At 44.7% G+C, this 25,713-nt stretch overlaps 1 protein-coding gene across 1 annotated transcript in view; it reads right to left on the bottom strand.

Annotated features, from left to right (window-relative positions):
• LOC125456018 (mitochondrial adenyl nucleotide antiporter SLC25A24-like) overlaps window positions 1-25,713 on the bottom strand; it is a 60,542-nt gene that overhangs the window by 21,720 nt on the left and 13,109 nt on the right. Inside the window, exons 5-7 of the mRNA XM_059648214.1 lie at window positions 17,452-17,610; window positions 11,199-11,351; window positions 10,554-10,661 (exon numbers count right to left, since the gene is read on the bottom strand). Coding sequence (XP_059504197.1) covers window positions 10,554-10,661; window positions 11,199-11,351; window positions 17,452-17,610 — 420 coding nt within the window. The remainder of the gene's footprint in view (window positions 1-10,553; window positions 10,662-11,198; window positions 11,352-17,451; window positions 17,611-25,713) is intronic.

The following is a 25,713-nucleotide window of genomic DNA, read 5'->3' as shown; positions in this document are numbered from 1 at the left end:
TGCTCTCACAACTCTCTGCGTAAAGAACCTGCCTCTGACATCCCCTCTATACTTTACCTGAGTGAACAACTTCTGGAAGTCCAAAAGTAACACATCCAGTTGTTCCACTCTATCTACTCTGGTTGAGATTTCCTCGAAAGATCCTAATTAATTTGTCAGGCATGATTTCCCTTTTGCGAAGCAATGCTGACTCTGCTTGGTTAGATAATGTTTTTCAAATATGCTATTACTTCTTTAATAATTTCAAAGTGAGAGGAGGAATGTTTAAGGGAGATATGCGTGGAAAGTTCTTTTCACAGAGGGTGGTGGGTGCCTGGAACGCGTTGCCAGCGGAGGTGGTAGACGCAGACACATTAGCGTCTTTTAAGATATGTTTGGACAGGTACATGGATGGGCAGGGAGCAAATGGACACAGACCGTTAGAAAATAGATGACAGGTTAGACAGAGGATCTTGATCGGCGCAGGCTTGGAGGGCCGAAGGGCCTGTTCCTGTGCTGTAGGTCTCTTTGTTTTTTTGTTTGTTTCTTTGTTAATTGATTCTAACATTTTTCCAACAATAGGTGTTAGGCTACTGAGCCTCTTTTTCCATCCTCCCTCCCTTTTTGAAATGGGAGTACCACATTGCATTTTCCAAACCCTCTATTATATCTCCAGAATCTGAGAAATTTTAAAAAATTAAAACCTATGTATCATAGAACATAGAACATTACAGCACAGTACAGGCCTTTCAACCCTTGATGTTGCGCTGACCTGTGAAACCAATCTGAAGCCCATCTAACCTACACTATTCCATTATCATCCATATGTTTATCCAATGACCATTTAAATGCCCTTAAAGTTGACGAGTCTCCTACTGTTGCAGGCAGGGCATTCCACGCCCTTACTACTCTCTGAGTAAAGAATCTACCTCTGACATCTGTCCTATATCTATCACCCCTCAATTTAAAGCTACGTTCCATCGTGCTAGCCATCACCATCCGAGTGAAAGGTCTCTCACTGTCCACCCTATCTAATCCTCTGATCATCTTGTATGTCTCTATTAAGTCACCTCTTAACCTTCTTCTCTCTAACGAAAACAGCCTCAAGTCCCTCAGCCTTTCCTCATAAGACCTTCCCTCCATACCAGGCAACATCCTGGTAAATCTCCTCCGTTCCCTTTCCAATGCTTCCACATCCATCCTACAATGCGGCGATCAGAACTGTACACAATACACAAGTGTGGCCACACCAGAGTTTTGTACAGCTGCAACATGACCTCATGGCTCCGAAACTCAACCCCTCTACCAATAAAACCTAATACACTGTATGCCTTCTTAACAACCCTATCAACCTGGGTGGCAACTTTCAGGGATCTACGTACATGGACGCCAAGATCTCTCTGCTCATCCACACTACCAAGAATCTTACCATTTGCTCAGTACTCTGTATTCCTGTTACTCCTTCCAAAGTGAGTCACCTAACACTTTTCCGCATTAAACTCCATTTGCCACCTCTCAGCCCAGCTCTGCAGCGTATCTATGTTCCTCTGTAACCTGCAACATCCTTCCACACTATCCACAACTCCACCGACCTTAGTGTCGTCTGCAAATTTACCAACCCATCCTTCTCCGCCCTCATCCAGGTCGTTTATAAAAATTACAAACAGCAGTGGCCCCAAATCAAATCCCTGTGGTACACCACTAATAACTGAACTCCAGGATGAACATTTCCCATCAACCACCACCCTCTGTCTTCTTACAGCTAGCGAATTTCTGATCCAAACTGCTAAAACACCCTCAATCCCATGCCTCTGTATCTACCATGTTTATATTTATTTCGTTTAGGGCCAGAGGACTTAAAAGATTTCAATGGATTCGAAAAACGCTAATTTTAGCATATGTTATTCATCAGTAAACTAGATGTTTTTTTTCTCAACAATTAACAATGGTTTCATGGTCATCATTAGACTTGTATCTCCAGGCTTTTCTGGAATTCAAACTCCTCTTTCTGTCACAGCAGAATTGAAACCCAAATTTCCAGAACATTGCTGGACTACTGGATTGCAAGCCGTTGGGGAACCAGATTTGCAATTCAGATGATGAGGTATTTAGCCTTCCAACAGACACAACAAGTAGTGAGGTTGTTAATAAAGAAATGCGGACAACGGAGCATAATTGTGGACACAGGGATGGTTTGAAATGTGTATACTTCAATGCCTAAGTAACAGAAATGAGGCAGATGAACTTCGAGCATGGGTCAGTACTTGGGACTATGATGTTGCGGCCATTACAGAAACTTGGGTAACTTAGGTACAGGAATGGCTGTTGGAAGTTCTGAGATTTAGATGATTTAAAAGAAATAGGAATAGGGAGGGTGGTAAACGAGGTGGTGGAGTGGCATTGCTAGTCAGGGCTAGTAATAGCAGCTCCTGAAAGGCAGTTCGAGAATGATATGTCAACAGAGTCAGTTTGGGTTGAGGTCACACACAAGAAAGGAGCAGTCTCTTTGTTGGTTTTTTTTTAGACCCTCTAATAGTCGCAGAGAAGTAGAGGAATGGATTGGGAGGCAGATACTGGAGAGGTGCAGAAGTCACAGGGTTGTAGTCATGAGTGTCTTCAGCTTTCCAAATATTGGGTGGAAGCATTTTAGTTGTAAGAGTTTAGATGGAGCAGATCTTGTCCAGTGCATTCAGGAAGGATTCCTGACAGTATGTAGAAAGACCAACACGAGGAGATGCCACTTTGGATTTGGTGTTGGACAATGAATCGGGCCATTTGTAGGAGAGCGTTTTGGCTGTAGCGATCATAACTCTGTTAGTTTTACAATAATCACAGAAAACGTTAGGTACAGAGAACACGGAAAAGTGTATAATTGGTGGGAAGGGTAATTATAATCCTGTTAGGCAAGAAGTGGGTAATATGAAATGGGACCAGATGCTGTCAGGGAAGAACACTATTGAGATGTGGAGATTGTTTGAGGAATGCATACTGTGTGTGCTCGATATGTCTGTCCCTAGCAGGCAGGGAAGGTGCGATTGAGTGAGGGAGCCTTGGTTCTCGAGAGAGATCGAACAACTAGCTAAGAGGAAGAAGGATACTTATGTAAGGTTTAGGAAACAAGGATCGGAAAAGGCTCTAGAGGGATACAAGTTAGCCAAAAAGGAGCTGAGAAAAGGGCCTACCAGAGCTATAAGGGGGCATGAGAAAACCTTAGCAGGTAGGATCAAGGAAAACTCTAAGGCTTTTTACACATACATGAGACAATAATAAGACAATGGTGAGAGAAAGGGGAGGGGCTATCAAAGATTGTAAAGGGAATTTCTGCACGGAGCCTGAACATATAGGACAGGTCCTTAATGAGTACTTTTCTTCAGTATTCACAACTGAGAGGGACCTAGCTGTAGGGGAGGACAGTGTGAAACAGGCTGGTAGGCTAGAACAGGTGCATGTTAGTAAGGAAGATGTACGAGGAATTTTGAGGAACTTGAAGATAAATGAGTCCCCTGGGCCCAATGGGATTTATCCAAAGATTCCATGGGAAGCGAGGGAAGAGATCACATGGCCTTTGGCGATGATCTTTACATCCTCAATGTCCATGGGTATAATGCTGGAAGATGGAGAGTGACAAATGTCATTCCTTTGTTCAAAAGAGTGAACCCCGGAAATTACAGGACAGTTAGTCTTACATCAGTGGTGTGCACATTATTATAAAGGGCTCTGAGAGATAGGATTTATGATCACTTGGATAGGCATTGTTTGATTCATGATAGTAGGCATGGATTTGTGAAGGGTAGATCACGCCTCACAAACCTTACTGAATTCTTTGAAGAGGTGACCAAACACGTGGATGAAGGTGGAGCAGTGGATGTGGTATACATGGATTTAAGTAAGGTGTTTGATAAGATTCCCCAATGTCGGCTCATGCAGAAAGTAAGGAAGCATTGGATAGGGGGATATGTAGCAGATTGGATTCAGAATTGGCTGACCCTGAGACGACAAAGGGTGGTAGAGGATGGAAAATATTCAACATGGCGCTCAGTAATGAGTGGTGTACTACAGGATCTGTCCTGGGTCCTCTTCTATTTGTGATTTTTGTAAATGATTTGGATGAAGAAGTGGAAGGATGGATTAGCAAGTTCGCAGAGGATCCGAGTTGTGGATAGTGCAGAAGGCTGTTCTACGTTACAAAGGGACACTAATAGGATGCAGAGCTGGGCTGAGAAGTGGCAGATGGAGTTTAACCCTGAAAAGTGTGAGGTGATTCATTTTGGAAGGTCAAATTTGAAAGCAGAATACAGGGTTAACGGAAAGATTCTTGGCACTGTGGACGAGCAGAGGGATCTTGGGGTTCATGTCCACAGTTCCCTGAAAGCTGCCACCCAGGTGGATAGACTTGTTAAGAAGGCGTATGGTGTGTTAGCTTTCATTGATAGAGGGATTGAGTTCAAGAGCCGTGAAGTTATGCTCCAGCCACACAAAAGCCTGGTTCTGCCACATCTGGAGTATTGCGTCCAGTTCTGGTTGCCTCATTCCAGGAAAGATGTGGAAGCATTGGAAAAGGTGCAGAGGAGATTTACCAGGATGTTGCCAGGAATGAAGGGAAGGTCTTATGAGGAAAGGTTGAGAGAGCTGGGGCTTTTCTCTTTAGAACAATGAAGGATGAGAGATGACTTGACAGAGGTGTACAAAGTGATCAGAGGTACAGATAGAGTGGACAGCCAGAAACTTTTCTTGGGATGGGGGTAGCTATTACATGGGGGCATAGTTTTAAAGTGAGTGGAGGTAGATAAAGGGGAGACATCAAAGGTACGTTCTTTACTCAGAGTGGTCAGGGCATGGAATGCATTGCTGGAGAGGACAGGGGAGTGGGCCTCGTTAGGGGCATTTATGTGGCTATTAGATAAGCATATGGATGATAGTATAAGGTAGGGGTGGAGGTTAGATAGATCTTAGGTTTAGGGTAAAAGTTCGGCACAACATTGTGGGCCTGTATTGTGTTGTACTGTTCTGTGTTCTATGTCCTATTGCTTAGGTGTCTGGATTAATAGTCCAGTGATAACACCACTAGGTCACTGCCTTCATTGCAATTACATTGGAAGGTGTGGTGGTGAATGGAGCTGAAGGTGCTTTGAGAAATATCAGTGATAAGATTCTGGTTTTGTTCGCTCTGATGTTTCATTTACATGTATTAAGTCAAGAGTCTGACTGGGCAGGTGAAGGTCAAAATTCAGCCTCTTTAAGTTGAAGGTCTAAGTTGTGTCCCAAGTTCCAGGAGAAGGTAGCCTGGGTTGGGTCCAGAGAAGCCTAAGCTGTTCATCATCTCTTCTTAAGACCGACCCCTCATCTCAGGAATCAATGTGGTGAACCTTGTTTGACTGCATCCAATGCAACTATATCTACTCAACGATAAAGCAGGGAACTTGTGCTTGGAGGCAGAGGATGTGGGTGAGATCCTGAATGAGTACTTTGCACCCAGGAGAAGTATATGGAGGATTGTGAGATTTGTGTAGGGCATGCTAATATGCTAGGGCATTTTGAGATCAAGAAAGAAGTGGTGTTGGATCTCTTGAAAAGCATTAAGGTGGATAAATCCCCAAGGCCCGGCGGTGATAGATCAGAATCACTGCAGTGTGGAAACAGGCCCTTCGGCTCAACCAGTCCACACCATCCCTCACAGAATCCCACCCAGACCCATACCTAATAATCCACCTAATCTACACATCACTGCAATTTAGCACGGCCAATCCAGCCAACACATCTTTGGACTGTAGCAATCCTTGGTTGAGGAAGAAAGTGGATGTTTCGGAGGCTCCCTTGTCGCAGTTGGCCTCATCTGAACATTTACATTGGAGACAGAGGAACTGAGAGAATGGGATGGAGTCTTTACAGGAAGTGGAGTGTGAGGATGTACAGTCCAGGTAGCTGTGGGAGGCAGTGGGTTTGTAATGGATATTAGGGGCCAGTCTATCCCCAGAAATGGAAACAAAAATATCGAGGAAGGGAAGGGAGGAGTCAGAGATAGACCAGGTGAAAGTGAGGGCAGGATGGAAACTGGAGGTGAAATCGATGAAGATTTCCAAATCCAGACGAGAGGGGGAAGCAGCACCGATGATATAATTGATGTATCAGAGCAAGAGTTGTGGGGGGGGGGGGGGGGGGGGGGGGGAGAGAGCGGAATAGGACTGGAACAAGGAATGTTCCACTTACCCCATGGAAAGACAGGTGTACTAGGGCCCATGCGGGACCCATGGCAACCCCTCTTACCTGAAGAAAATGAGAGGAGTTTTTAAAAAAAGTTGTTGAGCGAGAGGACAAGCTCGGCCAAGTGGAGGAGGATGGCGGTGGGTGGGATAGTTCAGATCTTTGCTCCAGGAAGAAGCGGAGAGCCCTAAGACCCTCCTGGTGGGGAATGGACATGGAAAGAGATTGCACGTCCATGGTAAAGAGGAGGTGGCTGGAACCTGCAAACTGGAAGTTTTGAAACCAGAGTAAGGCTTCAGAGGAATCACAGATGTATGGGGGTACGGATTGGACCAGGCGGTTGGAGACTGAGTCAAGGTAGGAACAGATGAGTTCTGTGGGGCAGGAGCAGGCTGAAACAATGGGCCTGCCCAGACAGTCCTGTTTGTGAATTTTTGGCATGAGGTAGAAGTGAGCTGTGTGAGGCAGGGGGACTATCAGCTTGGAAGTTGTAGGGGAGTTGGCGGGGGGGTGCAGAGGAGGTCTCCAGATGAAATGAAGTCAGTGACTAGAGCCGATACAACGGCCTGATGTGCCACGGTGCGGTCATAGTCCAGGGAAGGTAGGAGAAGGTATCTGAGAGTTGGCGCTCAGCCTCTGCACGGCAGAGGTCAGAACGCCTGACTACAACAACACCACCCGTATCGGCAGGCTTAATGACAAAGTCAGGGTTAGACTGGAGTTCATGGACTGACCGCTTTGCAGAACATCTACATTCTGCTCGCAAATAAAACCTGTTGCGTGCCACTTTAACACACCACCCTGTTCCCTGGCCAACATCTCTGTCTCTGCTTGCTGTAGTGTACTAGCGAAGCTTAAGGCAAGCTGGAAGAACAACACCTCATTTTCCACTTGGGGACCCTGCAGCCCTCTGGACTCAATGTCCAGTTCAATAATTTTAGGGCCGAAACTCTCCCATGGTGAGGCCACACCTGGAGTACCGTGTGCAGTTTTGGTCTCCTTACTTGAGAAGAGACATAGTAGCACTGGAGGGGGTGCAGAGGAGATTCACTTGGTTGATTCCAGAGTTGAGAGGGTTGGATTATGAGAAGAGACTGAGTAGACTCGGATTATACTCATTGGAATTCAGAAGAATGAGGGGAGATCTTTCAGAAACATCTAAGATTAAGAAGGGAACAGATAAGGTGGAGGCAGGGAGGTTGTTTCCACTAGCAGGTGAAACTAGGACTAGAGGGCATCACCTCAAAATAAAGGGAAGCAGATGTAGGACTGAGGTGAGGAGGAACTTCTTCACTCAAAGGGTTGTGAATCTGTGGAATTCCCTGCCCAGTGAAGTGGTTGAAGCTACCTCGCTGAATGTTTTTAAGGCAAGGCTAGATAAATTTTTGAACAGTAAAGGAATTAAGGGTTATGGTGAGTGGGTGGGTAAGTGGAGATGAGTCTCAAAAAGGTCAGCCATAATCTCTTTAAATGGCGGGGCAGGCTTGAGGGGCCGGATGGCCTACTCCTGCTCCTAGTTCTTATGTTCCAGCCCCCTACCCCATATTGCCAGGCCTTGTTACCACATAGTCTGCCATTACACACCATCTGTTGTTAGTCACTAATCGTCCCCATTAACAACTGCTCACCCTCCCAGCCTGATTGTTATCAACACTTTTTTTGTCTGTCCTACTGCTCATCTCTGTGTTTAGGCTCTATCCTATCGTTTATAGACTTCAGTAAGGCATTTGGTAAGGTTCCCCATGGCAGGCTGATGGAGAAAGTGAAGTTGCATGGGGTCCAGGGTGTACTAGCTAGATGGATATAAAACTGGCTAGGCAACAGGAGACAGAGCGTCGTAGTGGAAGGGAGTTTCTCAAATTGGAGACCGGTGACCAGTGGTGTCCACAGGGATCTATGCTGGGACCACTGTTGTTTGTGATATACATAAATGATTTGGAGGAAGGTGTAGATGGTCTGATTAGCAAGTTTGCAGATGACACTAAGATTGGTGGAGTAGCAGATACTGAAGGGGACTGTCAGAGATTACAGCAGAATATAGATAGACTGGAGAGTTGGGCAGATAAATGGCAGATGGAGTTCAATTCAGGCAAATGCGAGGTGATGCATTTTGGAAGATCTAATTCAAGAGCGAACTGTACAGTAAATGGAAAAGTCCTAGGGAAAATTGATGTATAGAGAGATCTGGGTGTTCAGGTCCACTGTTCCCTGAAGGTGACAACACAGGTCAATAGGGTGGTCAAGACGGCATACGGCATGCTTCCCTTCATCGGACGGGGTATTGAGTACAAGGGTTGGCAGGTCATGTTACAGTTGTATAAGACTTTGGTTAGACCACATTTGGAGTACTGTGTACAGTTCTGGTCGCCACATTACCAAAAGGATATTGATGCTTTGGAGAGGGTGCAGAGGAGGTTCACCAGGATGTTGCTTGGTATGGAGGGCGCTAGCTATGAAGAGAGGTTGAGTAGATTAGGATTATATTTCTAATGAAGGATGGAGACTGAAGGGGGACTTGATTGAGGTCTACAAAATCATGAGGGGTATAGACAAGGTGGATAGCAAGAAGCTTTTTCCCTGAGTAGGGGACTCAATTACTATGGGTCATGAGTTCAAAGTGAGAGGAGGAAAGTTTAGGGGAGATATGCGTGGAAAGTTCTTTACACAGAGGGTGGTGGGTGCCTGGAATCCAGCGGAGGTGGCAGATGCAGACACGTTAGCGTCTTTTAACATGTATCTGGACAGGTACATGTATGGGCAGGGAGCAAAGGGATACAGACCCTTAGAAAATAGATAACAAAGTGTGAAGCTGGATGAACACAGCAGGCCAAGCAGCATCTTAGGAACACAAAAGCTGACGTTTCGGGCCTAGACCCTTTATCAGAAAAGGGGGATGGATAGAGGGTTCTGAAATAAATAGGGAGAGAGAGGGAAGCGGATCAAAGAAGGATAGAGGAGAAGATAGGTGGAGAGGAGACAGTGAAGTTAAAGGGGCGGGGATGGAGGCTGTAGAGGGGAGTATAGGTGGGGAGGTAGGGAGGTGATAGGTCAGTCCAGGGAGGACGGACAGGTCGAGGGGGCGGGATGAGGTTATGAGGTAGGAGATGGAGGTGCGACTTGAGGTGGGAGGAGGGGATGGGTGAGAGGAAGAACAGGTTAGGGAGCCGGGGACGAGCTGGGCTGGTTTTGGGATGCAGTGGGGGGAGGGGAGATCTTGAAGCTTGTGAAATCCACATTGATACCATTGGGCTGAGGGTCCCCAAGTGGAATATGAGTTGCTGTTCCTGCAACCTTTGGGTGGCATCATTGTGGCACAGGATGGACATGTCGTCTTAGGAATGCGATGGGGAGTGGATTTCACAAGCTTCAAAATCCCTCCTCTCCCCACCGCATCCTAAAACCAGCCCAGCTCGTCCCTGCCTCCCTAACCTGTTCTTCCTCTCACCTATACCCTCCTCCCACCTCAAGCCGCACCTCCATTTCCTACCTACTAATCTCGTCCTGCCCCCTCGACCTGTCCATCCTCCCCGGACTGACCTATCCCCTCCCCATCTCCCCACCTATACTCACCTCTACAGGCTCCATACCCGCCTCTTTCTCTTGTCTGTCTCCTCTCCACCTATCTTCTCCTCTATCCATCTTCGATCTGCCTCCCCCTCTCTCCCTAGTTATTTCAGAACCCTCTCCCTATCCCCCTTTTCTGATGAAGGGTCTAGGCCTGGAACGTCAGCTTTTGTGCTCCAAAGATGCTGCCTGGCCGGCTGTGTTCATCCAGCTCTACACTTTGTTATCTCGGATTCTGCAGCATCTGCAGTTCCCATTATCCCTTAGAAAATAGATGACAGGTTTCAACAGAGGATCTCGATCGGCGCAGGCTTTGAGGGACGAAGGGCCTGTTCCTGTGCTGTAATTTTCTTTGTTCTTTGTTGACTCCCTACCCTATTCTCCTCCCTTTTTTCTGCATATAAGCTAACATTTTCCCAGCCACTATCAGTTCTGAGGAAGGGTCAGCAGACTTGAAACATTAACTCTGTTTTTCCCTTCACAGATGCTGCCAGACCTGCTGAGATTTTCCAGCAACTTCCTTTGTGTTCCTGATTTACAGCATCTGCAGTTCTTTTGATTTTTATTTGTGCTGGGAATACTTGGTAATTGATCTACAATCACCAACTTTAGGTACATTTAAGTCGTCATTGGATAAGCATATGGACGTACATGGAATAGAGTAGGTTAGATGGGCTTGAGATCGGTATGACAGGTCGGCACAACATCGAGGGCCGAAGGGCCTATACTGTGCTGTAATGTTCTATGTTCTATGTTCACCTGCGGAATATTAGAGCTGATCCCCAGGTTTTTCAATGATCCAGACTTACCTCCATTGGATAAATACTGGTTTGTGCAGTTGCCCCAGCCAGTGATCCTGCGAGAAATCTCTCAGAGGTTGTGATGTTTTGCTTGTCCTTTGCAAACAGATTCTTATACTGCAGAAAATGGAAGAAAGGTCAAATGCCAAAAATTCAGAGGCATGGAAGGGCTTTTCACCAGTCTGACTTCATCCTGCAGTGGCAATCCAGTTCCTGGAATCAGGATCAATTCAGTTTCTAGAACCAATATTGATTCCACTCCAGGAATCAGTAAAGGTCCCTGCTATCGGAATCAGCATTGATCCTGTTTCTGGATTGGCATCAATCCAACTCCTGGAGCTGCTATTAACCCAGTTCTTGACAGTAGGCTCAATCCACCACTCAGAACCAACAGCAATCCCAATACTGATCCATCAACTGCTGGACCTGAAAGTATACCCAACGTCAAACTGTTTCCAAAAGCAACACTGATTTGGTTCTTTGGTCCGACATTAGAAAAATGGCACCTTATATCTGCAAAGATTTATGAATCAAGTTCACTTCTGACTGTGCTGAAATGATACCTACTTCAGCAGCAATGCCCACAGACAGAAACCATGGTGCTGACATGCTCAACATTTACATTTGAAAGACAAGTTCCAAAAACGTCAGTACCTGCTCATAAGCCATGAATTTGATGGCTGTTTCTGGTGCTATTTTCACCACGTTCATCCCATTTCCTCGCCACAAAGATGCCACGCCTCCCTCTTTAAGCATCTGTTTGAATCCATCGTATATATTCATTTGGTTTGATTTGGAAGAATGGACCTGGTTTTGGTATAGTATAAAATTTGTTAAAATATAACAGTATCCACAGTAATTTGCTTTTATTTAGCAGAAAGATAAGAGTACAGATGTAGATAAATTGACTACACAAATGCCACTAACCTGACACCCAGTGACTTCTCCCAATGGAGTCCTAACTACCTGATATAAATCATGCATTAACCCTATCGTATATTCTCATTATGGATGGTTATTAGCCTTTTCTTGTGATGCTTACAATGCTAAATTACCTGTTATACTGTACATTACTGAAAAAGGTAGTTGTTTAGCAAATACAAAGTACAAAAACTGTTGTTATGTTCATACAAAAGATGTAGAGATAGATTTTGCTGGAATAGAAGAACACTGCAGCACAGAAACAGGTCCTTTGGCCCAGCATGTCTGTGCCAACTATGATGCCATTCTAACCTAAGCAAATCTGCTTGCACATGGTCCATATCTCTCCATATCCAGACTGTTCATGTATCTGTCTAAATGTCTCTTAAACATTGCCATCATATCTGCTTCTACCACTTAACAAAAAACTTGCCTCACATATTTCTTTTAAACTTTCCCACTCTCACCTTAAACTTGGGCTCCCGATATCTGACATTTCCAGTCTGGAAAAAGATTCTGGCTACGCACCCTATCCATGCCTCTCATACTTGTACATACTTATGTCAGGCCACCTCTCTGACACTCTAGCAAAGATAAGTTTGTCCAACCTCACCTTAAAGCTAAAAGATGCTGACCCAGGCATCATCATGGTAAACCTGCTTTCCATCCTCTCCAAAGACTTCCTTCCTTTGGTGTGGCAACCAGAATTGCCCACAGTTCTCCAAATGTGGCCTGACTAATGTTTTATACAAACAAACCAAAAGAAATGTGGATGCTGGAAATCAGAAACAGAAAGGGAAATTGGAAAAAAAAAAATCAGCAGGCCTGGCAGCATTGGTGGAGAGAAATCAGAGTTAACATTTCAGGTTCAGCGACCCTTCTTCAGAATTGATGGTAGCTAGGAAAAGTTACATTTTATGCATAAAATGGGGTCAGGGGAGGGGGTGAGAAGTAAATAATAGACAGAGATAAAGGCCAAAGAGATAGAAAAGCAGTTGGACAGACAAAGATGTTGATAATGGTCAGCCTAGGAAATATAAGAGCTATTAACGGGGACTTTTAGTGGCTAACAATGGATCGTGTATAATAGCAGACCACATGATAACAAGGCTAGGTGCGATGGTAGGAGAAAACATTGGGAATGCGCTAAAGCCCTGAAACTGCTGAATTTGATACTGAGTCCAGAAGGCTGTAGCGTTCTCAAGTGGAAAACAAGGTGCTGCTCTTTCAGATTGTGCTGAGCTTCACTGTGGAGCACTGCAGTAAGCCTGAGACAAGACATGTTACCACCCAGAGAACAGGGTGGTGTGTTGAAGTGGCAAGCAACTGGAAGGTCAGGGTCTTTTTCATGGGCAGAATGTAGATGTTCTGCAAAGAGGTCACCCAGCCTACACTTCATTTCCCCACTGCAGAAGAGCCCACATTGTGAGCAGCGAATGCAGTAGACCAGATTGTGTGAAATGCAGGTAAAGTGCCGCTTCACCTGGAAGATGTGTTGGGCCCTTGGATATGAGGGATGTAGGAAATAAATGGGCAGGTATTACACCTTCAGTGTTTTTCTCTGCTATTACACACAACACATTGTTAGCCAGTAATAATCCCTATAAGCAGTTATTCATTTTCCTAAATAAAAACCAAAAGAACTATGGATGCTGTAAATCAGGAACAAAAGCAAAGTTGCTGGAAAAGCTCAGCAGGTCTGGCAGCATCTGTGGAGGAGAAAACAGAGTTAACGTTTCAGGTCTGGTGAACCTTGCAAGCATGCCTTATGCCTTCTTTACAACCTTACCAACTTGTGTTGCCATTTTCAGGACACTCTGGACGTGTACCCCAAGATCATTCCAAGGATCCTGCCATTTACTGCATACTTTCGTCTTGCATTTGGCCTTCCAAAAACCATCAATTTCAAACTTGTCCAGATGAAACTCTATCTGCCATTTCTCCACCTAACTTTCCAACTGACCTACATCCTGCTGTATCCTTTGGCAACCTTTCTCAATGTTTTTCCCAGAGTGGGTGACTTAATTACTAGGGGTCACGATTTCAAGGTGAGAGGGGAAAAGTTTAAAGGAGATATGTGTGGAAAATTCTTTCCGCAGAGGGTGGTGGGTGCCTGGAACACGTTGCCAGTGGAGGTGATAGAGGCGGGCACAATAGCATCATTTAAGATGTATCTGGACAGATACATGAATGGGCAGGGAGCAGAGGGATACAGATCCTTGGAAAATAGGTGATAGGTTTAGACAGAGGATCTGGATCGGTGCAGGCTTGGAGGGCCGAAGGGCCTGTTCCTGTGCTGTAATTTTCTTTGTTCTTTGTTCTAATTCCTCCAATTTTCAGGTGGTCTGCAAACTTTCTTAGAAATCTACCAGCCTTTTCATCTGAATCATTTATCTACATACAAACAAGGAACATCAATGTTCACTGAACTCTAAACAGAAAAACACCCCTCCACAACTACCCTCTGTCTCCTATGAGCATGCTAATTTTGTATCCAACTCATCAACTTAGGGCTTGGATTAGTACCTGGGAGTATGATGTTATTGCTTTACTGAGACTTGGTTGAGGGAATGGCAAGATTGGCCACTAAATATCCCAGGGTACAGATGCTTCAGGTGGGATAGAGAGGGAGGTAAAAGGGGTAGAGGAGTTGCATTACCGGTCAAAGAGGATATCACAGCTGTGCTGAAGGAGGGCCCCATGGAGGACTCAATCAGTGAGACAATATGGGTAGAACTCAGAAATAGGAAGGGTGCAGTAACAATGTTGGGGCTGTACTACAGGCCTCCCAACAGCGAGTGTGAGATAGAGGTACAAATATGTAAACAGATTATGGAAAGGTGTAGGAGAGACAGGGTGGTGGTGATGGGAGATTTTAATTTTCCCAACATCGACTGGGATTTGCTTAGCGTTAGGAGTTTGAATGGTTGAGCATCCAGGAGGGTTTTCTAGAGCAGTATGTATGTAGTCCAACTCGGGAAGGGGCCATACTGGACCTGGTGTTGGGGAATGAGTCCGGCCAGGTGGGTTGAAGTTTCAGTAAGGGATTACTTTGGGAATAGTGACCACAATTCTGTAAGCTTTACAACACTCATAAACAAAGACGTGAGTGGTCCTGAAGTAAGATTGCTAAATTGGGGGAAGGCCAACAATAGCAAAATTCAACAGGAGCTGGGGAATGTGGTTTGGGATCAGCTGTTTGAGGGTAAATCCACATTTGACATGTGGGAGGCTTTTAAAGAGATGTTGATTAGAGTGCAGGACAGACATGTCATTGTAAAAATGAGGGATAGAAAGGGCAACATTAGGTAGTCATTAGGGAATTAAGGACGACAGGTGAAATTGTGAGACAAGCAAACAAGAAAAAGGAAGCACACATAAGGTCTAAGCGACTGAAAACAGACAAAGCTTTGGAAGAATATCAGGAAAGGAGGACGAATCTGAAATGAGGAATTAACAGGGCTAAAAGGAGTCATGAAATATCTTTGGCAAAAAAGTTTAGGGAAAATCCCAAAGCCTTTTATTTGTACATAAAGAGCAAGAGGGTAACTGGAGAAAGGGTTGGACAAAGGAGTTGTGCGAGGAGTCAGAGAAAATTAGTGGGATTCTTAATGAGTGCTTTGCATTGGTATTCACTGAGGAGAGGGACATGATGGATGTTGAGGTTAGAGACAGATGTTTGCCGAGTCAGTATAAGGAGGGAGGTGTGTTGGGTTTTCTAAAAGGCATTAGGGTGGACAAGTCCCCAGGTCCAGATGGGATCTATCCTAGGTTTCTGAGGGAAGTGAGAGAGGAAATAGCTGGGGCCTTCATAGATATCTTTGCAGTATCCTTGATCACGGGTGAGGTCCTGGAGGACTGCAGAATTGCTAATGTTGCCCCTTGTTTAAGAATGGTAGCAGGGATAATTCAGTTAATTACAGACTGGTGAGCCTGACATCAGTGGTGGGGAAGCTGCTGGAGAAAATACTGAGGGATAGGATCTATTTACATTTGGAAGAAAGTAGGCTTATTCATGATAGGCAGCATGGTTTTGTGCAGGGAAGGTCATGTCTTACCAACTTGATAGAATTCTTTGAGGAAGTGACAAAGTTGATAGATGAGGCAAAGGCTGTAGATGTCATATACATGGACTTCAGTAAACATTTGATAAGGTTCCCCAAGGTAGGCTGATGGAGAAAGTGAAGTCACATGGGGTCCAGGGTGTACTAGCTAGATGGATAGAGAACTGGCTGGGAAATAGGAGACAGAGTTGTAGTGGAAGGGAGTTTCTCAAAATGGAGAACTGTGACCAGTGGTGTTCCACAGAGATCCATGTTGGGACCACTGCTGTTTGTGATATACTCAAATGATCTGGAGGAAGGTATAAGATGGTCTGATTAACAAGTTTGCAGATGATACTAAGATTGGTGGAGGAGCAGATAGTGAAAGGGGCTGTTGGAGAAGGCAGCAAAATATAGATAGATTGGAGAGTTGGGTGGAGAAATGGCAGATGGAGTTCAATGCGGGAAAATGTGAGGCGATATATTTTGGAAGATCCAATTCAAGAGCAAACTATACAGTAAATGGAAAAGCCCTGGGGAAAATTGATGTATAGAGAGATCTGGGTGTTCAGGTCCATTGTACCCTGAAGGTGGTAACACAGGACAATAGAGTGGTCAAGAAAGCATACAGCATGCTTTCATTCATCGAAAAGGGTGTTGAATACAAGAGTTGGCAGGTCATGTTGCAGTTGTATAGGACTTTGGTTCGACCACATTTGGAATTTGAAAGTTGCCACCCAGGTTGACAGGGCTGTTAAGAAGGCATACAGTGTTTTAGCTTTTACTAATAGAGGGATCGCGTTCCGGAACCAAGAGGTTATGCTGTAGCTGTACAAAACTCTGGTGCGGCTGCACTTGGAGTATTGCATACAGTTCTGGTCACCGCATTGAAAGAAGGATGTGGAAGCTTTGGAAAGGGTGCAGAGGAGATTTACTAGGATGTTGCCTGGTATGGAGGGAAGGTCTTACGAGGAAAGGCTGAGGGACTTGAGGCTGTTTTTGTTAGAGAGAAGAAGGTTGAGAGGTGACTTAATTGAAACATATAAAATAATCAGAGGGTTAGATAGGATGGATAGGGAGAGCCTTTTTCCTAGGATGGTGATGGCGAGCACGAGGGGGCATAGCTTTAAATTGAGGGGTGAAAGATATAGGACAGATGTCAGAGGTAGTTTCTTTACTCAGAGAGTAGTAAGGGAATGGAACGCTTTGCCTGCAAAGGTAGTAGATTCGCCAACTTTAGGTACATTTAAGTCGTCATTGGATAAGCGTGTGGATGTACATGGAATAGTGTAGGTTAGATGGGCTTGAGATCGGTATGACAGGTCAGCACAACATCGAGGGCTGAAGGGCTTGTACTGTGCTGTAATGTTCTGTGTTCTATGAATACTGCGTACAGTTCTGGTCACCACATTACCAAAAGGATGTGGATGCATTGGAGAGGGCGCAGAGGAGGTTCATCAGGATGCTGCCTGGTATGGAGGGCGCTAGCTATGAAGAGAGGTTGAGTAGATTAGGATTATTTACATTAGAAAGAGAGAGGTTGAGGGGGGACCTGATTGAGGTCTACAAAATGATGAGAGGTATAGACAGGGTGGATAGCAAGAAGCTTTTTCCCAGAGTGGGGGACTCAGTTACTTGGGGTCACGATTTCAAGGTGAGAGGGGAGAAGTTTGAGGGAGATATGTGTGGAAAGTTCTTTACGCAGCGGAGGTGGTAGAGGCAGACATGATTGCATCGTTTAAGGTGTATCTAGACAGATACATGAATGGGCAGGGAGCACAGGGATACAGATCCTTGGAAAATTGGCAACCAACTAATTGCAGATCCCACGTGACTTAATCTTACGGAGAAAGTGATTGCTGATAATGTAGGCTTTGTTTTGTTTAATTATATTCAAGAACAGACAGCAGCAGAGGAGTCAGCGATTGTTTTGTCAGGGATACCTGCATTAGAACTTTGAGACGATCAAGAGGGGCAGTGCCAGTACGAGACACGGCACCAGCCATTGCCCCAGACAGCAGCTGCTTCCACCACATGCCTGACTTCTTCTCCTCTTCTGTAAATTCATCAGGAATGGTTAAACTGTCCCCAATGTCCAAAACCTGGCGGTGGAAAGTGAAACACATTTGTAAAGGACTGGTGTAGATTTTTTTTTAATCAATCTGTTCAGAAGTGCCATTACATACCTTTGGAGCAGATCAGACTTGAACCCAGGGCTCGTGGCTCAGAGTAGGAACACTACCACTGCACCACAACTGCCCTACAAGTTGTGGGAAGCAGCAGACATCACCTCCCAATGTGAACATGAATAATATAGGATAGTTTTAATCCATAGTCATTGAGTCACGTAGGTCAGTAGCACAGAAAAAGACCCTGGGAGGTAACGTTGACCTGGAGTCTCATTTGCAGACACAAGTGTATTCCCCTTCTGATTGAGTATCCTGTTACTAAAGCCTTCTCACAAGTACTCCTTCTCTCTCATGCAGCAGAGCCAACACTGGTGCAATAATTTTAGAGTCACAGAGGTCTACAGCACAGAAAATGTCCCTTTGGCCCATTGAGCGTGTGCTGAATAAAAACAACCACCTCCCAATTTTAATCCCATTTCCCAGCACTTGGTCCATAGCCTGGTTTGGTTTGGCATTACAGCATACATCTAAACACTTCTTAAATGTTACAAGGGCTTCTGCTCAACCACACTCAGAGGCAGTGAGATCTAGATTCCCACCATCCTGTAGTGAAAAAGCTTTTCCTCACATCTCTGTAAACCTCGTGACCACTTACCCCCCACCAGCATCTCCAGCTTAACGTGGTCACTGAACGCTCCACCAAGTGGAATTGTATCTTCCTGCCAACACTAGCTACACTAGTTTATACATCTTCACAATATCCCCACTCAGGCTCAAAGGAAAAGAACCACAGTCTGTCCAAACTCTTTGTAACTAAAACTTTCCAGCCCAGGCAACATCCTGGTAAATCCCCTCTGCAGCCTTTCCAGTGCAATCACATCCCTCCTATAACGTGGATTCCAGAACTGCACCACAATACTCCAGCTGTGGACTTGGGGACTTATTCATTATAGTCAGCATGGCAACGTGTGGGGAGGGTCATGTCTCACAAACTTGATTGAGGTTTTTAAGGAAATTACAAAGAAGATTGATGAGGGCAGAGCTGTGGATGTTGTCTACATGGACTTTAAGAAGGCCTTTGAGAAGGTCCCTCACGGCAGGCTGGTACAAAAGGTGAAATCACATGGGAGCCGCAGCGAGATGGTAAAATGGCTGCAGAACTGGCTCAGTTTTAGAGACAGAAACTAGCAGTGGAAGAGTGTTTTTCTGACTGGAGATCTATGACCAATGATGTTTTGTGGGATCAGTGCTGATACCCCTGTTGTTTGTAGTATGATTTGGAGGAGAATGTAGGCAGCCTGATTATTAAGATAATAAAGTGTGAAGCTGGATGAACACAGCAGGCCAAGCAGCATCTATAGCCTGATTATTAAGTTTGCAGATAGCACAAAGATTGGGGGAGCTGTGAATTGTGAAGAGGATTGCCAGAGGATACAGCAAGATATAGATGTGTTGAACACCTGGACAAAGAAATGGCAGATTGACTTTAATCCAGACAAATGCAAGGTGTTATATTTTGGATGATCTAATGCAGGAGGGAAATATGCAGTAAACTGCAGAACATAGAGAGGGATCTAGGTGTACAGGCCCACAGTTCCCTGACAGCAGCAACACAAGTGTTTAAGGTGGTCAAGAAGGCCTATAGCATGTTGGTCTTCATTGGTCAGGATATACAGTATAAAAATTGGCAAGTCATTTTGCAACTGAATAGAACATTAGTTAGGCTGTATTTGGAATATAGTGTACAGTTCTGGTTGCAGCACTACAAAGACGATGTGGAAACTTTGAAGAGGGTACTGAAATGGCTTGCCAGGAGTTTGCCTGGTTTGGAGGGTATTAGCTATGAGGAGAGATTGGAAAAACTTGGTTTGTTTTCACTTCAATGTCAAAAGACGAGGAAAGACCTGATAGAAGTTTACAAAATTATGAGAGGCGTGGTTGGAATAGATAGTCAGAGTCTGTTTCCCAGGGTAGGAATGCCAATTACAAGAGTCATATGTTTAAGGTAAAAGGGTGTAAGTTTAAAGGAAATATGAGAGTCCGGATTTTTACTTAGAGGGTGGTAAGTGTTTGGAATGTACTGCCAGAGGAGGAGGTGGAAGGGGATACAACAATGATGTCTAAGAGGCATCTTGATAAATAGATGAAGAGGCAGGGAACAAAGGGATACAACCACATTGGAGCAAAGGTCATTCAGTACATTTGAAACTGAGATAGATAGGTCCTTGATAATCAAGGGGATCAAGGGTTACAGGGAGAAAGCGGGAGAATGGATTTGAAGAACTTAGCAGCCATGATTAAATGGCAGAGCAGACTAGATGGGCCAAATGGCCTAATTTCTGCTCCTGTGTCTTATGGTCTCTTCTGGTCTTAAAAGGTTTTTAGTTTAGAAAGGCATATGTGTCAGCACAATCTTGGTGGGTCAAAGGGTCTGTTCCTGGGCTGTATTGTTCTTTGTTTTTGAAAGGCTAACCAAAATTTTGTACAGCTCCAACATAGCCTCCTTGTTCTTATCATTTATGCATGACAAGGCAAAGTACCCTGTTCAATGACAGCAAGACATCCCGGTGCTATTCTTGAATCCACCCACTATGAGGCTAACACGCCATTTGACTTCTTCACCACTTGCTGCACCTGCATGTTACTTTCAGCAGCTAGTGCACAGCGACAACCAGGTCTCATTACACCTCCTTCTCTCCCAAACTATTGCCATTTAGGTAATAATCCAAAGTAGATAACCTCATATTTATCCACAGTATACTTCATCTGCTACGCATCTGCCCACACATTCAGCCTGTCCAAATTACACTGCAACAGCTCTGCATCCTCCTCATAGTTCACCACCTACCCAGCTTCCCATCCAGATACCCCACCATCCGACGTTTCATTCTCCGTCACTTCTGCCACCTGCAATCTGACCCCACAACTAAAGATATATTTCCCTCCCCACCCCTACGAGTTAAAATGGCTCGTGACAAACGACAATACCTTTGGTTACGAACCATTTCAACTCCCTCTCCCACACCCTGGATGATACGTCCATCCTGGGCCTCCTGCAGTGTCACAGTGACGCCACCCGGAAATGGGAGGAGCAGAACCTCATATTCCAATCGGAAGCCTACCGGCCAATCATCTCAACCGGATTTTACCAGTTTCAAAATCTCCCCACCCGCCGGCCTTATCCTATGTCCAACCCTCCCTCTCATCCCTGCCTCCTTGACCTGACACAACCTATCCATCTTCTCTCCCACCTATCTGCCCCTCCCACCTCCTTACCTACCTTCCCCAGCCCCAACCCCACCCCTCCTCTCTATTTATTTAGACCCCTGTACCCCTTCCCCATTTCTGAAGAAGGGTCCCGACCTGAAAAATCAACTTTCCTGCTCCTCTGATGCTGCCTGGCCTGCTGTGTTCATCCAGCTCCACACCATGTTATTCCTGCTCCTCTGATGCTGCCTAGCCTGCTGTGTTCATCCAGCTCCACACCGTGTTATTCCTGCTCTCCTGATGCTGCCTGGCCTGCTGTGTTCATTCAGCTTCACACTGTGTTATCTTGAGACAGACTGGGACTTCTTCACTACCTGTGTAGGAGTGTAGGAGGTTGAGGGGTGATCTCGATTGTAAAATCATGAGGGGCATAGATAAAGTGAATAGCAAAGGTCTTTTCCCTGGGTCAGGTAAGTTCAAAACTAGATGACCTAATTTTAAGCTGATAGGGGAAAGATTTAAAAGGGACCCTCGGGCAACATTCTCACTCAGAGTGGTTCACATGTGGAATGAGCTGCCAGAGGAAGTGGTCAATACAGGAGCAATGACAACATTTAAAAGACATTTGGCCAGGTACATGAATATGGAGGATTAAGACAAATAATGGGCCAAATGGGACGAGGCAAGGGACTCGTTTAGTTGGGGAAGCCTGGTCAGCATGGCTGAGTTAGACCAAGGGCCTGTTTCCATGCTGTATGACTCTATGCCTCTCTGACTCTTATGAATAGGGTAAGGCAATTAGCCCATCAAGCCAGCCCTGACATTCAATATAGACAATAGACAATTGGTGCTGGAGGAGGCCATTCGGCCCTTCGAGCCAGCACCACCATTCATTATGATCATGGCTGATCATCTACAATCAGTATCCTGTTCCTGCCTTATCCCCATAACCCTTGATTCCACTATCTTTAAGAGCTCTATCTATCTCTTTCTTGAAAGTATCCAGAGAGTTGGCCTCCACTGCCTTTGGGGCAGAGCATTCCATATATCCACCACTCTCTGGGTGAAGAAGTTTTTCCTCAACTCTGTTCTAAATGGCCTACCCCTTATTTTTAAACTGTCTCCCCTCTGGTCCTGGACTCACCAATCAGCGGAAACATGCTTCCTGCCTCCAGAGTGTCCAATCCCTTAATTATCTTATATGCCTCAATCAGATCCTCTCTCATCCTCCTAAACTCAAGTGTATGCAAGCCCAGTCGCTCCAATCTTTCAACATGTGATAGTCCCGCCATTCTGGGAATTGACCTCGTGAACCTACGCTGCACTTCCTCAATAGCAACAATGTCCTTCCTCAAATTGGGAGTCCAAAACTGCACACAATACTCCATGTGTGGTCTCACCAGGGCCCTGTACAGCTGCAGAAGGACCTCTTTGCTCCTTTACTCAATTCCTCTTGTTATGAAGGCCAGCATGCTATTAGCTTTCTTCACTGCCTGCTGTACCTGCATGCTTGCTTTTATTGACTGATGTACAAGAGCACCTAGATCCCGTTGTGCTTCCCCCTTACCTAACTTGACTCCATTGAGATAGTAATCTGCCTTCCTGTTCTTGCCACCAAAGTGGATAACTGCACATTTATCCACATTAAACTGCATCTGCCATGCATCCGTCCACTCACCTAGCCTGTCCAAGTCACCCTGTATTCTCATAACATCCTCCTCACATTTCACACTGCCACCCAACTTTGTGTCATCAGCAAATTTGCTAATATTACTTTTAATGCCTTCGTCTATATCATTAATGTATATTGTAAACAGCTGCGGTCCCAGCACCGAACCTTGTGGTACCCCACTGGTTACTGCCTGCCATTCTGAAAGTGACCCGTTTATCACTACTCTTTGCTTCCTGTCAGCCAGCCAATTTTCAATCCAAGTCAGTATTTTGCCCCCAATACCATGTGCCCTAATTTTTTTCACCAATCTCCTATGTGGGACTTTATCAAAGGCTTTCTGAAAGTCCAGGTATACTACATCCACTGGTTCTCCCTTATCTATGTTCATAGATACATCCTCAAAAATTCCAGAAGATTAGTCAAGCACAATTCCCCCTTCGTAAATCCATGCTGACTCTGACCTATCCGGTTACTGCTATCCAAATGAGTCGTAATTTCATCTTTTATAATTTACTCCAGCATCTTTCCCACCTCTGACGTCAGGCTAACCGGTCTATAATTTCCGGTTTTCTCTCTCCCTCCTTTCTTGAAAAGTGGAACAACATTTGCCACCCTCCAATCCGCAGGAACTGATCCTGAATCTATAAAACCTTGGAAAATAATTACCAATGCGTCCACAGTTTCTAGAGCCACCTCCTTAAGTACCCTGGGATGCAGACCATCAGGTCCCAGGGACTTATCAGCCTTCAGTCCTAACAGTCTATCCAACACCATTTCCTGCCTAATATAAATACCCTTCAGTTCATCCATTACCCTCGGTCCTTCAGCCACTATAACATCTGGGAGATTGAATCTGTCTTCACTAGAGAAGACACAAGCAAAGTACCTATTCAACTCTTCTGCCATTTCCTTGTTCCCCGTAATAAATTCACCCGTTTCTGACTTTAAGGGCCCGATTTTAGTCTTAACCATTTTTTTCTTTTCACATACCTAAAAAAGCTTTTACTATTCTCCTTTATATTTTTGGCCAGTTTTCCTTCATAGCTCATTTTTGCTCTGTGTATTGCCTTTTTAGTTGTCCGCTGTTGCTCTTTAAAAGCTTCCCAGTCCTCCGGCTTCCCACTCATCTTTGCTATGTTATACTTCTCTTTTATCTTTATACAGTCCTTAACTTCCCTCATCAGCCACGGCTGCCCCCGCCTCCCCTTAGGATCTTTCTTCCTCTTTGGTATGAACTGATCCTGCACCTTCTGCATTATATCCAGAAATACCTGTCATTGTTGTTCCACTGCCATCCCTGCTAGGGTATTGTACCATATAATCATGACTGATCAAACATTCAATGCTTTTTACTGTCCACACCCCCATAACCCTGTACCCCACTGGTAATCAGAAACCATCTTTACCTTAAACATAGTCAAGAGAGTGGTAAGGGCGTGGAATGCCCTGCCTGCCAATGTAGTTAACTCAGCCACATTAGGGGCATTTAAACAGTCCTTGGATAAGCATATGGATGATGATGGGATAGTGTAGGGGGAGGGGCTTATATTTGTTCACAGGTCGGTGCAACATCGAGGGCCAAAGGGCCTGTTCTGCGCTGTATTGTTCTATGTTCTAAAGAACTTGCACAGTCCTCCGAGGTAGAACATTCCAAAAGTGCAGTGCCCTCAGTGAAAAGAAACTCTCATCTCAGACCTAACTGGCATTCCCCTTACTTTTAAATTGTGCCTTTTACCTGGTTCTATTCTCCACAACCAGTGAAAACATCTTACTTGTGTACCTCTTTAAGTATTTGGTATGTTTCAATTAAATTACCTCTCACTCCTAGGAACTCTTTAGTGTATAGACCAGTTTCCCAATTTCTCTTCTTTGGATAGTCCCACTGTCCTGGGAACAAGTCTGGTGAACCTTCATCACACTCGCTGTATGGCAATAATATCTTTCCTGAGATAAAGAGACCAAACCTGCAGACAGTATTCCACATGAGGTCTAACCAAGCTCCGGTATAATTGAGACTTCACTGCTCCTCAACTCAAATCCTCATGGAAAGGCGGACACTCCATGAGCCTTCCTAAGAACCTGTTGTAACTGCACATTAGCCTTCAGTGATTTATTCTTGAGGACACCTTGGCTGCTTTGTATCTCAACACTTTCCAACCTCTTACCATTTAAGGAATACGCAGCACATGTGTTTCTCCTGCTAAGGTCGATAATCTCATATTTTTCCACATTATATTCTATCTGCTATGTTCTTGCCCATTCACTAAATCTGTCCCAATCCTGAAGCAGCTTTACACTATCCCAACACACATGCCAACTTAGTTCTGTATCATGCACACACTTGGAAATACAACATTTTGTCCTCACCTCCAAATCATTGATAATTATTGTGAACAGCTGGGGCCCATGTACTGAACCTCTAACACCCAGTCAGTCACAGCCTGCTAACTCAAGAATGACCCATTTATTCTGACTGTCTTTTTTTCCTTGTCTGTTAGGCAATCATTCATCCATACCAGCATATTACCTCCTATCCCATGGGTTTTAATTTTTCTATCCAACTTCCTGTGGGGCATTTTATCAAAAAGCTTCTGAAAATCAAATATACCATATCCATCATCTCCCACTTAAAGTTTTATTAGTAACATTTTCAAAAAACTCTTAACAAGTTTGTCAAACACAATATGCCACTCACAAATCAATGCAGTCAATATCCAATTGGATAATTATTAAGCAGGTGTCTATTTATCATATTTTTAATCTTAAATTCTAGCCTTTTCCTGGATCCTGATACAAGACTAACAGGTCAGTAGTTACCAGTTTTCTATCTTGCTCTCTTCTTAGAGAGTGTGGTGATATTTGCAACCTTCCAATCTGTAGGAATCATTCCAGATCTGTTGAACTTTGGAAGATAATCACCAAAGCATCCATTAACTTTACAGACACCTCCTTCAACATTCTGGAAAGTAGAATATCAGGACATGAGAATTTATCAACTTTCAGCCCCGTTAATTTCTCCAATACAATCTTACTGATGCTAACTTACTTCAATGCCTCATTCTTTCAAGTGACTTGTATCTCCAGTTATAAGAACATATGAGCAGAAGTATGCAGTTCAGCCCCTCAAGCCTGCTCTGTCATTTGAGACAATCATGATTGATCTCATCTTGACCTCAACTTATTCCCTGCCCATGCTC

Source organism: Stegostoma tigrinum, chromosome 8, assembly GCF_030684315.1.
Source record: "Stegostoma tigrinum isolate sSteTig4 chromosome 8, sSteTig4.hap1, whole genome shotgun sequence".
Taxonomy (NCBI): Eukaryota; Metazoa; Chordata; class Chondrichthyes; order Orectolobiformes; family Stegostomatidae; genus Stegostoma; species Stegostoma tigrinum.
This window is presented reverse-complemented; position numbering and strand designations above follow the sequence as displayed.